The sequence below is a fragment of the Zingiber officinale genome, chromosome 3B (assembly GCF_018446385.1).
Source record: "Zingiber officinale cultivar Zhangliang chromosome 3B, Zo_v1.1, whole genome shotgun sequence".
Classification (NCBI taxonomy): Eukaryota; Viridiplantae; Streptophyta; class Magnoliopsida; order Zingiberales; family Zingiberaceae; genus Zingiber; species Zingiber officinale.
The window spans coordinates 31,254,996-31,268,354 of NC_055991.1; the positions used below are offsets into that span (position 1 = coordinate 31,254,996).

The 13,359-nt window shown below is 34.3% G+C and overlaps 1 protein-coding gene across 1 annotated transcript; it reads right to left on the reverse strand.

Moving 5' to 3' along the window:
* Positions 1–1,012: 1,012 nt before the first annotated feature.
* LOC122056314 (probable alpha,alpha-trehalose-phosphate synthase [UDP-forming] 9) lies at positions 1,013–6,318 on the reverse strand. The gene is made up of 4 exons (XM_042618218.1): positions 6,075–6,318; positions 1,869–3,967; positions 1,508–1,781; positions 1,013–1,421 (listed from the first exon to the last, which is right to left on the reverse strand). The coding sequence occupies exons 2-4, from the start codon at positions 3,848–3,850 to the stop codon at positions 1,098–1,100; spliced, it is 2,580 nt and encodes an 859-aa protein (XP_042474152.1). The 5' UTR covers positions 3,851–3,967; positions 6,075–6,318; the 3' UTR covers positions 1,013–1,097.
* Between the last annotated feature and the right edge of the window lie 7,041 nt (positions 6,319–13,359).

Here is a 13,359-nt window from a genome sequence, read left to right on the forward strand (position 1 = left end):
TTCAGACATTTAGATCACTTTCGAATGTCTCATGCACTCAATCTGCACGGGAGATAAGCAGCATAATAAACTCATAATTGTAAGATTGCTCAACCATACGACCACCAAAATACTTTTTAATTTAATTTAGCTTAAATTAATCTTTCAATTAAATCCCAATTTTTCTCGTTTAAATTGGATAATTTTTTTTTGCATCTTTTATTAATAATAAAAAATTAGCATTCACACCTCCTCAAATTGGCATTCATTGACACATTTATAAATCATAACTGCATATGATCAAGCGAGTTAAACTTATAAACATCATAATTTCAATCGTAAGTTAAGTTTTAAACATATGCCCCAATTAAAATTATCATGTCTATCAAAAAACATATAAATATATTTGATACTAAATGTAAATACATTAAATTGAATATTAAAATACAAACCTTTTAGACGAGCAAGAGACTACATCAGCACTTCTCTTTTATTTCATCTCTCTCTCTCTAACACCATCATATTATAAGTTATCCATCAAATATCAAAATTTCCCATGAACTTCTTTGTACATCCATTCAATGAATATTTTGTTATTTTACTGAAATTCATTCCACACTCATGCAATGGTTCCGATTAAATGAGTCAGGCAATGATGAGTGCTAAAAGGATAAAATAACGTAAAATAAATTATTCCAAGGTCAGCGTATTATGTTGCCTCTCGATTGGCTTTGGAAGTAGAATAGTTTAAAAGGAAATTTTGAAGGATAGTAGAACTGTTCTTTAAGTTAAACAAAAAAAAAACGATGAATGAACATATCCAAAAAATAGATAAACGAATGCGATTAATGATAATATTTCAACCTCTGAACGCGCCACAATCTGTAGAAATTAATGGCAATAGATCATCATGAATGTACTATGAGAACTTGTGACAAAAGTGCCTTCAGTTCATGAAGCTTTTGCTGCATTTTTAGTGCACTAAAACAAAGGGGAAGCCTTTGGAATGTGTTTCGTCATGAGGATAGGAAAGGAAGAAAGAAGATCATCCGGATGTACAAATTCCATTAGTAGAAGACGTATCGAATAAATTTTGTGTCAGACAGCCAGCCAAACTCTCAACTCAGCCAGTCGAAGAGAGCCTGACTATGCTGTTGGTCTATGTGATTTTGAGTTGAAAAGGAAGAAATACTGGACAACAACCTAATAACTTCACTGGAATCTTCAACGTAGTATTTTGCTTTGCTTGGCTTTTGGCCAACTGTGCATGCAAAAACTTTAGGAACTGAGGGAAACTGATTGCTTGAAGTTGTACTGTCGATACTTTCAAACATGTCTTCATCGGATCGGTCGTCTCCGATGCACAGCACGAAATCTGGGAGCTTCCCACTCTTGGTCAGAGCCCCAATAAGCTTCTCAACTGCCACACCTTTACTCACTCCCTGCGCACGATATGCTTCTTGTCAGTTCATATATACATCAAGAGATAAAGCAACCAATAAGTCGACTGGCCCACATTAAAACACACCTGCGGTTTTACTTCAACAATATGCTGACCCGACTTGACGACCACTGGTTCATTTGCCAGAACAGTCTCAAGATGATCTAGCAGCTCTTTGGCTTGGCATGAACCAAAGTCGGGATCTGCATACTGATAATGCCAGACAATTGCAGTCTCCTTTGGTTCTACATAAGAGCCGTCTGTAGTCTCAGTGTACAATTGCATTACAGGTTGCGCGATCTTCATCCAATCCAAGGCAGCAGGAACTGAGCTTGATTCCCACTTGGCATCCTTTTTCCACCTAATGATTAGAATAAGACAAGATAGTAAAGGGGGCAAACATTATAGATTGCAAATTAAGTAGCATGAGGGGCTTTCACATATGTACCTGATGAAATAGCCATGTTCAGCAGCTATTCCCAGGTTTTCACATGAAGAAAACCAATCGCCAAGCGAATCTCTGCCTCTCCCACTTACAAGAAATACAGTATTATTTGGATCACTACATAAGCTGTTCAGGATAGATAAGATTTCTCCGCTAGGAGTTTTGTTAACGGATGCTTCAGGCATAATGGTACCATCATAGTCCAAAAATATAGTTCGACTGCAAGTGTTTTCGTAGGCTGATTTAATATGGCTTAATGTTAATTTTCTAAAATTTGGCGAAAGTAAAAGGATCCGGAAATCTAAGCCTAAGCCAAGATCCCAACGCCTTCGATTGTAATGGTCCTTGCATGCTCTCTCCAGATCATGTGAAAAACTGCTAGCCCAGTAAGAAATATGATGCGAACTGACATACCGATAATGCTTTTCATGGCGCAACTGTTTTTCTGAATCTTTTAAGTTCAGTGATTCATACAGAGCACCACAAACATCATCTATATCCCAAGGGTTCACCCTAACAGCTCCACTAAGTGATGGAAAGCAACCGACAAACTCGGAGACAATAAGTGTGCTTGCATGGGAACAGCCAATATTGATGCATCTACTCTCATCCATTTTCTCGGTTCCCTGCCTACAAACTACATACTGATAAGGAACTAAGTTCATTCCATCCCTCACTGCATTAACAATGCAGCATTCAGCTGCCACATAAAAAGCAATTTTTTCATGGAAAGGCATAGGCTGGTCTGTAAGTACCACTGGCTCATAGCCTGGAGTGCCATATGAATCATTTATTCTTTTAGCAATAGTTATTGCTTCCTCACTTGCCTCTTTCACATCTCTCCCTGTGCTTCTAGCAGGATTCACGATCTGCACAAGGACAATATTCCCTCTAAGAGTAGGATTCCTCTCCAGTAAAAGCTCAAATCCTAACAACTTCAGGCTAATGCCTTTAAATATATCCATGTCATCCACACCAAGAAACAATTTCTTCCCCTTGAATTTTTCCTCAATCTCGTGAACTTTTGAAATGGTATTAGGATGATTGAGTAAAGAATGAAGTCGGCCAATGTGAACACCCACTGAGAGAATCTTGATGCTCACAGTACGACCATAGTATTCAAGTCCAATACAACCACGTTTTGAGTCGTAATTCAGTCCCAACATCCTTTTACAACAAGACAAGAAGTGTCGTGCATAATCAAATGTCTGGAAGCCAATTAAATCAGCATTAAGCAATGCCTTGAGTATCTCATCTCTGACTGGTAATGTTCGGTATATTTCAGAAGAGGGAAAAGGGCTATGAAGGAAGAAACCAATCTTTGCTCGGTTTAGTTGTTTCCTTAAGAATGTTGGAAGAAGCATAAGGTGATAATCATGGATCCACACACAGTCATTGTCAGAGTTAATTACCTCCAAAACCTTATCTGCAAATATTTTGTTTGCTGAAGTATAAGCTTGAAAAAGAGAACGGTCAAAGAGATAACTCTCATGAAGGGAGATAGGATGCTTGTAATGGAAAAGAGGCCAAAGTTGCTGCTTGCAGAATCCATGGTAGTGGCTCTTAAAGAGATCAGGAGGGAGGAATGTCGGCATGCACTTATATTCCACCAGAAGCTTCTGGGAAATTTCTTCTTGCTCGCTTATGTCTATATCAGCCTTAAGATTTCCTACATATATGACTTCAGTATCAGAAGAAAAACCATCTTTGAGCTGAAATAAAAGTGAGTCATCATCCCATGCGAAACACCATTGTCCAGTTTTTTGATCTTTCACAGAGTTCAGTGGAAGGAAATTGGCTACAATGATTTTGCGGTTCCGAATTGATAGTTTAGGAGAACATAAATCTTCTTCAGTACTTGTTCCATCCATGTCGTTTATGATTCCTACAGTTGTCATCACTCTAGAAAGTGACTTAATATTATCAAAATCTATTGTATTACTAGACCCCACTTCAAAAAGGTTGGCACATGATTTTGACAACATTTTTCTCAATGCTCTATGAATATCAATGAGTGATAGCAAAGGCGAAAGAGCTCTCAGCTAAAAAAACAGCCCCAAAATTCTTCCAGAATTCATATACAGGAATCCTAGGAATTGAAACTGTGAAACAAACAGAAGACATATCAGAAACCATTAAACACTTGGTCCAGTAGGCTCATAAAGGATGCATATTAAAAGTTACAAGCAGTAGTTAAAAGTTTAAATAATCACATCATACGTATCAACATATAACATATTATCAAGTATATCAACAGAACATTACAGATTCAAAACATTTTTCAGAATTTAAAACCTTCAGAGTTTTGCATGCATAAAATAAATTGTTAAATAATGTTAATAAAAAAAATAAGAAAATATATTTTACTTCAAATGTGAAGATTGAATATGTGTATAATAAATTAATGGGTCTAACAATAGATGGGATTAATAGAAATGTCAATGTTCACTAACTATATCAATTTAAATGTGAAGAAAACATACAAGTGTATAGCTAAAATGTACAAGAATTTGACAGATTGAACAGTCTATGCAATTACATGAGAAACATAGAAAGATACAACACAGAAAATAAGATTTCACAATAATTGACTCTTGAATTTTCGTCAAGTATGATTCTCTGTACTTGAAGCAGAGATATCATACATAAAATAAAGAGTAAATTAGAGATTTTATGCATGAAGTAGCTCGGAAGAACAAGATGGCAATATCATGGCTTATTTACAGAATACCATTAAGACTCCAAAAATGGATAATACTTTAAAAGAATTCTATATGGATCATTACAATGTAGGTAGATCATTAACCACTGTATAACTGTATCAGTCCTATTCATTATTGAAAAGAAAATGGATTATAAAAACTAAAAATATATATCACAAATTGCAACTATAAAACTCAGTGAGTAGACGAGTTAGAATAAGCAATGTGAAACTGGATGATGGCTAATCCAAGAAACTGGATGATGTTTAATCCATTGCAAAGTCTGGCAAGAAAATATTGAGTAGCCAGACACATCATTTTAAATTTATATAGACAAGGGATTTCTCAAGGAGAAAGAGAGATAGAGTGTAAAAGCATATATTACAAGATGTTAATATTCAGTTTTCTTTCAGTTTCAGCATTGTTTCAACTTTATCAAAACCAGATCCATCAGAGCAATTCAACAACTATTTCATTGACTTTGATAGATCAGGAGGTTGGGGATTTCTGATTGTTGCAAACAATTAATTCCCCTTTTTATGGGTATATAATGGTGGGAATTGGTAGGTATAGTCCATCTATCTAAAAATACATTTGGAATCTCATAAGAAGGCATGCAATCTTCCAATTCACCCTCAAGTCTATTGCAGAAGTCATTTAGTCATTCCCTCCTGATTGAAATCTGACTAAGCATATGAAGCACACAAGACTATGAAATCTGATTGAAATCATTGGTATCAGCAGATCGCACAAAACTATTTTGGAGAAAAGGTGCTTGTTTGGTAAATTCAGAAGTATAATACGCACTTTGATAATTCTGAAAAACTAAATGAGGCCTTTAGTAAAATGTTGTAATTTTAAAGAAAACAAGTTTTCATCAGATAAGCCTTTCTAAGATTAAAGAAACTTCTGTCATGTGCTAACACAGTGGGCATCCTGTGAAACCATTTCAGGATAAGGATCAATAAAATTACGAAAAAAAAAACAAGAGAGCACGCAAAAGCTGTTTCAACATGTAAAACGCCAAAGTCAACTTAATTTATTACGTCTGTTTCCAAATAAAGCCGCCTCATCTTTGCATATGATGATTAGGACAAGCGAAAAAAGCCAAAACAACAATATCCGAAGACAAACAAACAAACAAAAAAAAAAAGCAAAATCCGACCTTTATAGTGTAGATATACTGTCTCTCAGTCCCTCCTCGCGTATGCATTAACACTGATGGCGACGTATAAAATTCGTCTTTTAAATAAAATACGACAAATTCGACAAACCCCGAACAGACCCTGGTCATACGAGATCGACAAAATAAAACCAGGCAAATCTCCCACACCCAATCTTCCAATCCATCAATCCACAAGCAACAAACTTCCTCAACCACTCACAACCCACACGCCAGTCATCCGGAACCAAATGCTACAAACATCTAACATCGGAATCACCGAATCCAAACGAGGAAGCATTAAAATAAAATAAAATAATATAATATAAATCCACGAACACGCACCTCCAACGTTACGAAGGATGGCCTCGAAGAAGGAGACCCAGACGCGCACAAAGGCCTCGTCGCCGTATTTAAAAAGCTTAACAGATCCTTCCTCTCGCTCGCTTGCTCTCCGCCTCGATTCGAGACGGCGACAAAGCGGACGGCAGCCCAGTTGTGAAGAGAGGGGAGATGGAAGCGTTCGGTGAGGCAGGGGATCGAAATAGACAGCATTAAATCTCGCCTTTATCGTTCTTATATCGCTCCTCGCCGTGCTTCCCTTTTCTTTATCCACTTATTTATTTTTATTTACTACCAAATTTTTCATTCCTGTTAATTAATTAGTCCGCCAGTATGCCCACTATTTACAACAGTGCCACCGAGCTATTATTCAACGAGACCCCGTACTTGTAAAAATTCTCCAACCGAGTCCAAACCAAATAGAAAGCAGGGTGAAAATTCAACAAGCACCTTCAATTTTTAAAAATCATAAAAAGGTGTTACAAAATTACTAAAATATAGAATTCATAAAGAAAAATAGGAGCTTTCGAAATATTTACATTCTACAAGATTGACCACAATTTCAATTTTCAACCTTTGGAGTCAAAATCTTATCTAGGTCAAAGTAATTAGATTGGGTGAGAAATTTCAAACGAGGTTAATTGAATTCCAATTCAAGTAGTTGAAATAGTCCTAATTGTTGGGTTAATTAGGTCAAATTCTCTACAAAACCTACTTATAGCTTAGGGTAAATATTGAATTGATTAAGTGACACGTGTCATTATTCATTATGCCAAGTAAGGATTAGGTCTATTGAAAAGAATAAATTAAAGTTTAATTACCTAAACGCTAATCATCTTGTTTCAAATTTCAAATTTTCCTCAATAAAAAAATAATTTTGATCATATTTCAATTTTTTTTTTTTGGATAAAGAAAGTTAATTAGCAAACATTATGATGATTAAAAAATATTTTGCATGGAATTGTATGAATAATGGGCTAATTGTTGACAAAAAGCACAGTTGGATAAGATAGCACATTGAAAGCAATTAATTATAATTAATGAGAATTAGAAAGGTGTTATTTCATGGATTAGATAGACACCACGTAAGTATTTAGTGGTTTTTGTTATTAATTAAAGAGAATATATTCACAATTATTGATACTGACGACAGATGATTATAGAAAATTTATAAATTATCTTAGAATATCACGCTTCCGTAAATATAAAATTTACCTTAAATTTTATATTTACTTTAAAAATTGTATCAACTACTTTTCTAAATTTAAATTTCATAAATAGTAATTTTTAAAAATTTAAGAAATAAAATTTATTCCTTAAATATTAAAATATCAATTAATTTGGGATATAGAAAAAATATAGAAAATAGATTAGATAAGGAAAAATAAATATTAGGGAGAAAGAAAAAACTAATTCCTAAATTAAAATTTATAGTATTTTTAAAATTTAGAATATCACGCTTCCGTGAATATAAAATTTACCTTAAATTTTATATTTACTTAAAAAAATTGTACCAATTACTTTTCTAAATTTAAATTTCATAAATAATATTTTTTTAAAAAAATTAGGAAATAAAATTTATTCCAAAATATCATTTAATTTGGGATGTAGAAAAAATATAGAAAATAGATTAGATAAGGAAAAATAAATATTAGGGAGAAAGAAAAAACTCATTCCTAAATTTAAATTTCATGAATAATATTTTTAAAATTTAGAAAATAAAATTCATTTCTTAAACATTAAAAAAAAATTACATAACTACTCTATTTATTCCTTAAATTTAGATTTTATAAATAGTATTTTTTTAAATTTAAGAAATAAAATTTATTCTCTAAATATTAAAATAATATTTAATTTGATTATGAAAAAAAATAAAAAATGAATTAGATAATGAAAGTATATATTATATAGGGAAAGAGAAAAAATAATTAAAAATAGAAGAAAGAGAATTAAATAATAAAAAAAATTAAGGTATCAGATAGTGTGTACTGAAAAATAATTATTTAAATTTAATAAAATAAATAATTTATTTAAATTTTAAAAATATTATAGAAAAATTTATATAAATAGTTTATTTGTTATAAACTTCCTTATTATTTTTTCCATTTTTCTAAATGCACTTTTGTGCATGTGATGGATGGATAAAGTTGTACACGTGATCTTTTTAGGATTCCCTAAATATGCCAAAATTATGCCATCCACCACTTACCTCATCCATTTTCCCTTTATATCTCTCTTTATCTTTCCCTTTTATTTTTTGCTTTTTGTTTTTGATTTTTTTTTTTTTTTTTTTTTTTTTTTTTGCCCAATCGAGGATGATGCGCGGTAAAGATATACGGGAGATATCCATAATATCACGGGTGGCCCGGCATTTGTATCTATACTAATGTTTACGGTAATAAATTTTAAAATTAATTTTTAACCGGCATAAAATCTCTTATTAATATTTGATCCCATAAAAATCTCTATGTTAGAATAAAATATCGATAGTTAACCATTTAAAGTAGACAATATTAACTTTTGTTCCAATTATATAAATTTAAATTTTCAATAAAAATTTTTATGAATCTTATTTGCTATTATATCATATAAGCAAGGAAATATCAAAAATATAATATCTGAATATCAGTCGTGTTTTCATATCTGATAAATTATCAGATTGGAATATAATTTCAATATCTGATAAATATAAATTTACACACTCCTATAAATTTTGACTTACTATCTAATTTTACCTAAGAAGTTATATTTACCATCCACGATATATGAAAACATAAATACCATTTAAAATGAAAATACAAATAAATTATAAAAAAAATCCTAGTTTATACGCTTATTTAACGAAAATACATGCACATCTGTCAATTGATCTTTTGTTTATTCTAGTAAGTCTCTTATCCCTTCTCTTATCCTCTTGATAGGGATGTAAACGAGTTAAGTTATTTGTCAGTTATTCTGATCTCGATTTTAAAAAAAATTATTCGATTAGGTTAATAAGTCAAGTTTAAGTCTGATTTTGAGCTCGAAAATATTATTGAGCGGAGCTCAAGTTTAACCTCGTGAGCTCATGAACATATTCGTTATATATAAAAAATTAATTGTTATACTTAATTATGGTAAAGAAGCTTAACTAAACTTGTTCAAGTTGAATTCGAGCTATTTAATTTTATTACAAGTCAAGTTTGAACTTAAAAATTAAAGTTTAAATAAACTCGAGCTGAGCTCGAGCTTAGGGATAATGAACAGAACTTAAATTTAAATTTTTTACTATTTAACTCAATTAGACTCCTTTATCATCTTTATCTTTTAGTTAATTGAGCATCCTATGACAACTTATTTATCGATTCATGATAGTAAAAAATGATAATCCTAGATATTTTTCACAGTCAATAAAGATATATTACGTTGGACTATTAACACATGAATAACCAGTACATTAGGAAGATTATTTGAAATGGTACCGGACTAATCGAATGAGATCCACCTTCTTCCATCTAGTCACCCGGACGGTGAGAAAAGGTATAATTTTAAATGAGGATCCTCATCCAAAACATGGAGAGAGAAATGGCTTAATCGTAATTAATGGCAACTTGGAGGTCCTCGTCACAACGCTTCGCCGGAAACGAACGACACCGCCATTTTCGGCTCAATTTTCGAGCAGAACCCGATGCGAGACGCGCGTAGGCAAATCCGAAATGGACGGGCGCGATGTATCGGAGGAGTGAGAAACGGATGCGGGACCCACATTTATCCTTGGATGGGTGGGGCCCGGCGCTCCAGCCGCTGTCGTTGACGCGGTGGCGTGGCGCCGAAGATAGATCCAAGTGGGGCCCGCCTCGGAAGATTTAGTTACAGCAAATCACGTTGATAGGACGTTGACCGAATCCACCGCGGACGTTGACGTGTGTTCAATGTGGTCTCCACTTTCTTTACGTCCCCGTCAATTTCCACACGATAAATTTATCGGCCAACCGCTGCATTTGCATCCTTCACCCTATAATTCCATTATTCTCGCATCTAAATTTTGTTGTTTCTTAATTTGGACCCTTAATAAGAAGGTTTATTTCTTTTGCAGAGGCTTTTATAGCTTTATCAACGCCAATATACTGACTGATGTACGGAGACAAAAAAAAAAATCATTACTAACCCAGCAGACAAATCTATTGGATAAAAACTTAAAAGTATATCACAAATTATATAAATCAAAAGGATTTTTTTTAAAAAAAAATAAAACGGTACATTATAATATATTTTATTTTCAAATACTCTCTAAGGTTGTTACAGTACTTACTAAATAAATACTACAATTTTATTCCTTCTAAATTTTTATAACAATTACAGCTGACTACCCTAAGATAAAAATTATCTTTTAATTATTACAACATATAGAAGTTACTAAGTAATTGCTATTATAATTTTAATTAATTTATAGTGATTTTTATGAAGCTTAAATAATTTTTGACTAAGTTGGTAATAATATTTTGATATAATTCATAGTTTAGGATTCAAGTTCAAAATTTAAAATTTAGGATTTAATCATAATAAGCATAAACTAATTGATAGTTGTTATAACATGTAAAAGATATTCAACAACTACTATAATATGATTTTTTTCTGAGTTTAAGATTTAAAATTTTATATTTTAAGATTTGTCAAAATATGTAAAAGTTATTCAATAGTTAATATAATATATAGAAGCTACTTAATAGTTGCTATAACGTGAAAAAATAATTATTTTATCATATTATATGAAAGTATTCTTTATGAATTTAGTTAAAATTATTTAAACTTAATCAAAATTATTTTAAATTAATTAAATCACTTTAAAAATGTTGTATAACTATCTGCAAGCTGTTATAATGTATAGAAGCTACTAAGTAACTGCTACAATATTAATATTATAATAATATTGATACCGTTCGGAAGCTGAGTAGATGAATGGTCGATGAGGAGATTGGCAGAATAAGGACTTGGAGCTGGAAGTCACAAACTTGTGCACACCACAAAAAGAGCAAATGGAAACGTTAGAGCGAGAACTAGGAAAGGGGTCCTTGGTGCAAGCACTCCGACGTTTAAATTAGAACATACCCAAAATGAACAGTAGAATAGTAGTGTGGATGCGTGCGTGCATGCGTACCTGACCAACGGAGAGCACCTCTTTTTATACCGCCTTTCATAACTTACATAATAATGAGATGTCAGAGAATATCTTATGTCAAAATATGTCGCATAGTAAAGGATGTATGACAACCCTCCCTTAAGGAGAGGAAGGTTCTGTTGCGTATATATATTAGAGTAACAAAATATTCTCTAGTAAGTAACCGTTATTCTTCGACAGGTCGTTGTGATTCTCTAATAATGTTGTCTTCTAGAGGGAGTCTAATTTGCTTAGAGCCACTCAGGTTTATACTATGAACCGTGCCCATGTGAAATGGGGAGTTGAGCCTGTAGGTCCGACTAACTCTAGAGCCAATTAGGTTTATAGTCGTGCCCATGAAAAGTGAGGAGTTTAGCCTCATAGGTCCGATCGACCCTGGGTTTGATCTGATTTATGCTGGGAGCCTTGCCTAACTATGAGAAGTGAGGAGCTAAACCCTATAGGTCTGATCGGTTATAGGGTTGATCGAATTTATGTTGGGAGTCTTGCCCATGAGAAATGGAGAGTTGAGCTCTATAGGTCTGACCGACTGTTGAAGCTAATCGAATTTATGCTGGGAGCCTTTGCCCATGAGAAGTGGAGAGATAAGTCTCGTAGATCCGACTAACTCTGGAGCCAATCAGATTTATGCTGGGAGTCTTGTCCATGAGAAGTAGGGAGCTAACCCCATAGATTTAATTGACTCTTGTGAAGATCGAGTTTATATTGGAAGTCTTGCCCATGAGAAGTGGTGAGCTGAGTTCTGTAGGTCTGACCAACTCTGGGACCACTCGGATGCATGTATGCTCGGAGCTATACCCATGAACAATGGGGAGCTAAGCTCCGTTGAAAATAGTTCGTTAGACTATGCCCATCTTAATCATGACTGTCATCTTATTTTAACTTTAATTATTTTTTTCATCTTAACTTTAACTATTATATTACCTTAACTATTAACCCGTATTATCTTTAGGGTCACTTATTATACATTGTATCGTATCAAGTATAATATTAAACGTTATACATCGTAAAAGTTACGACGTTGTAATAGCACTTGGAGTATTCTAGGATAAAAGAGATACTTTTCATGATTTATTGATAATTAAAAACACCGTGACTATCAAATATCTAAATATTAGAAATCGATTCTATTGAACGCTGGTTCCCTAGCCTACCCCTCTCTGAGCCGCCGGTTCTCACGCTCAACCCGGTCGCGCTCGCCCACCACCAGGTTCAGCTCGTTGAGCATCCGACAGTTGCATCTGCTTCCGCACTCGTGACTGCCGGGAGGACTCTCGGTAGGAGAGCATCCTCCATTGCCGACGCCGCAGCTGCTATTTTGGCAGCTCGCCGGCGGAGGAGGTTTGAGGTTTAATTTGTATTCCCTATTCAACTCTGCAACATACAGTCGATTCTCCCCACTTGGCGATCGAAGGGGCATTGGTTAGATCTTTACATCACTGAACAAGAAGAATCTGCATTATATTGTGTGATCATGATGGAACAGTGCATTGCAGATTAAAGCTGGTGCCATTAAAACCCTTTGCTTATTAGCCAACAGTTACAATCATTACTTGGTCGAAGCCGACGTGTTGAAGTCCTGATGTTTGCTTACCTCTCTGTTCAGTATTTAAGTATATTTGGTGTTTATGTCGGGAATCTGAGAAGATGAAACTATCGGTGTGACGTGTCTGGATTGTTGATCGCATCTCCATAACCTGGATGGTGAGCTGTCTTCTGCGTTGACCAAGTCGTCAGGAGTCCTCTGGTCAACAGTACCTACAGCCAGCGACCGAGTTGCCCAGTCCCTGGTATCCCGGTGCTCGAAGGAGGTCCCACGAATATATAAGCAGTCAAATAATGGTAGAACAACTAAATAAATACAAGGTGAGTACAGTGACGTACCCTGGTCCCGGGAGGCGCCCTCGGATGGATCGGTGAGTTGGTCGCGCTGATGATCGAGTCGTCGCGACCTTGCAAAATAGATGAATGTGCCAACTGAGGAGCCGGATCTAACTGTCGGGAGCCGAGCGTGACCTAGATCCAACAAACAACATGTCGACCGAGAGATAATAGCGGCACGCCGACCAAGAGATGATGTCGGCACGTAGGCCGGGATATAATATTGGCACGTAGGTCGAACACACCACA

Bases quoted from the DNA above. Each gene is read 5' to 3' on its own strand.
- LOC122056314 (XM_042618218.1), bottom strand. From the start codon at position 3,850: ATGTTGTCAAAATCATGTGCCAACCTTTTTGAAGTGGGGTCTAGTAAT. The intron at 1,782-1,868 runs GTACATATGTGA...TCTAATCATTAG, and splicing joins GAACATGGCTATTTCATCAG to GTGGAAAAAGGATGCCAAGT. The intron at 1,422-1,507 runs GTGTGTTTTAAT...TATCGTGCGCAG, and splicing joins TTGTTGAAGTAAAACCGCAG to GGAGTGAGTAAAGGTGTGGC.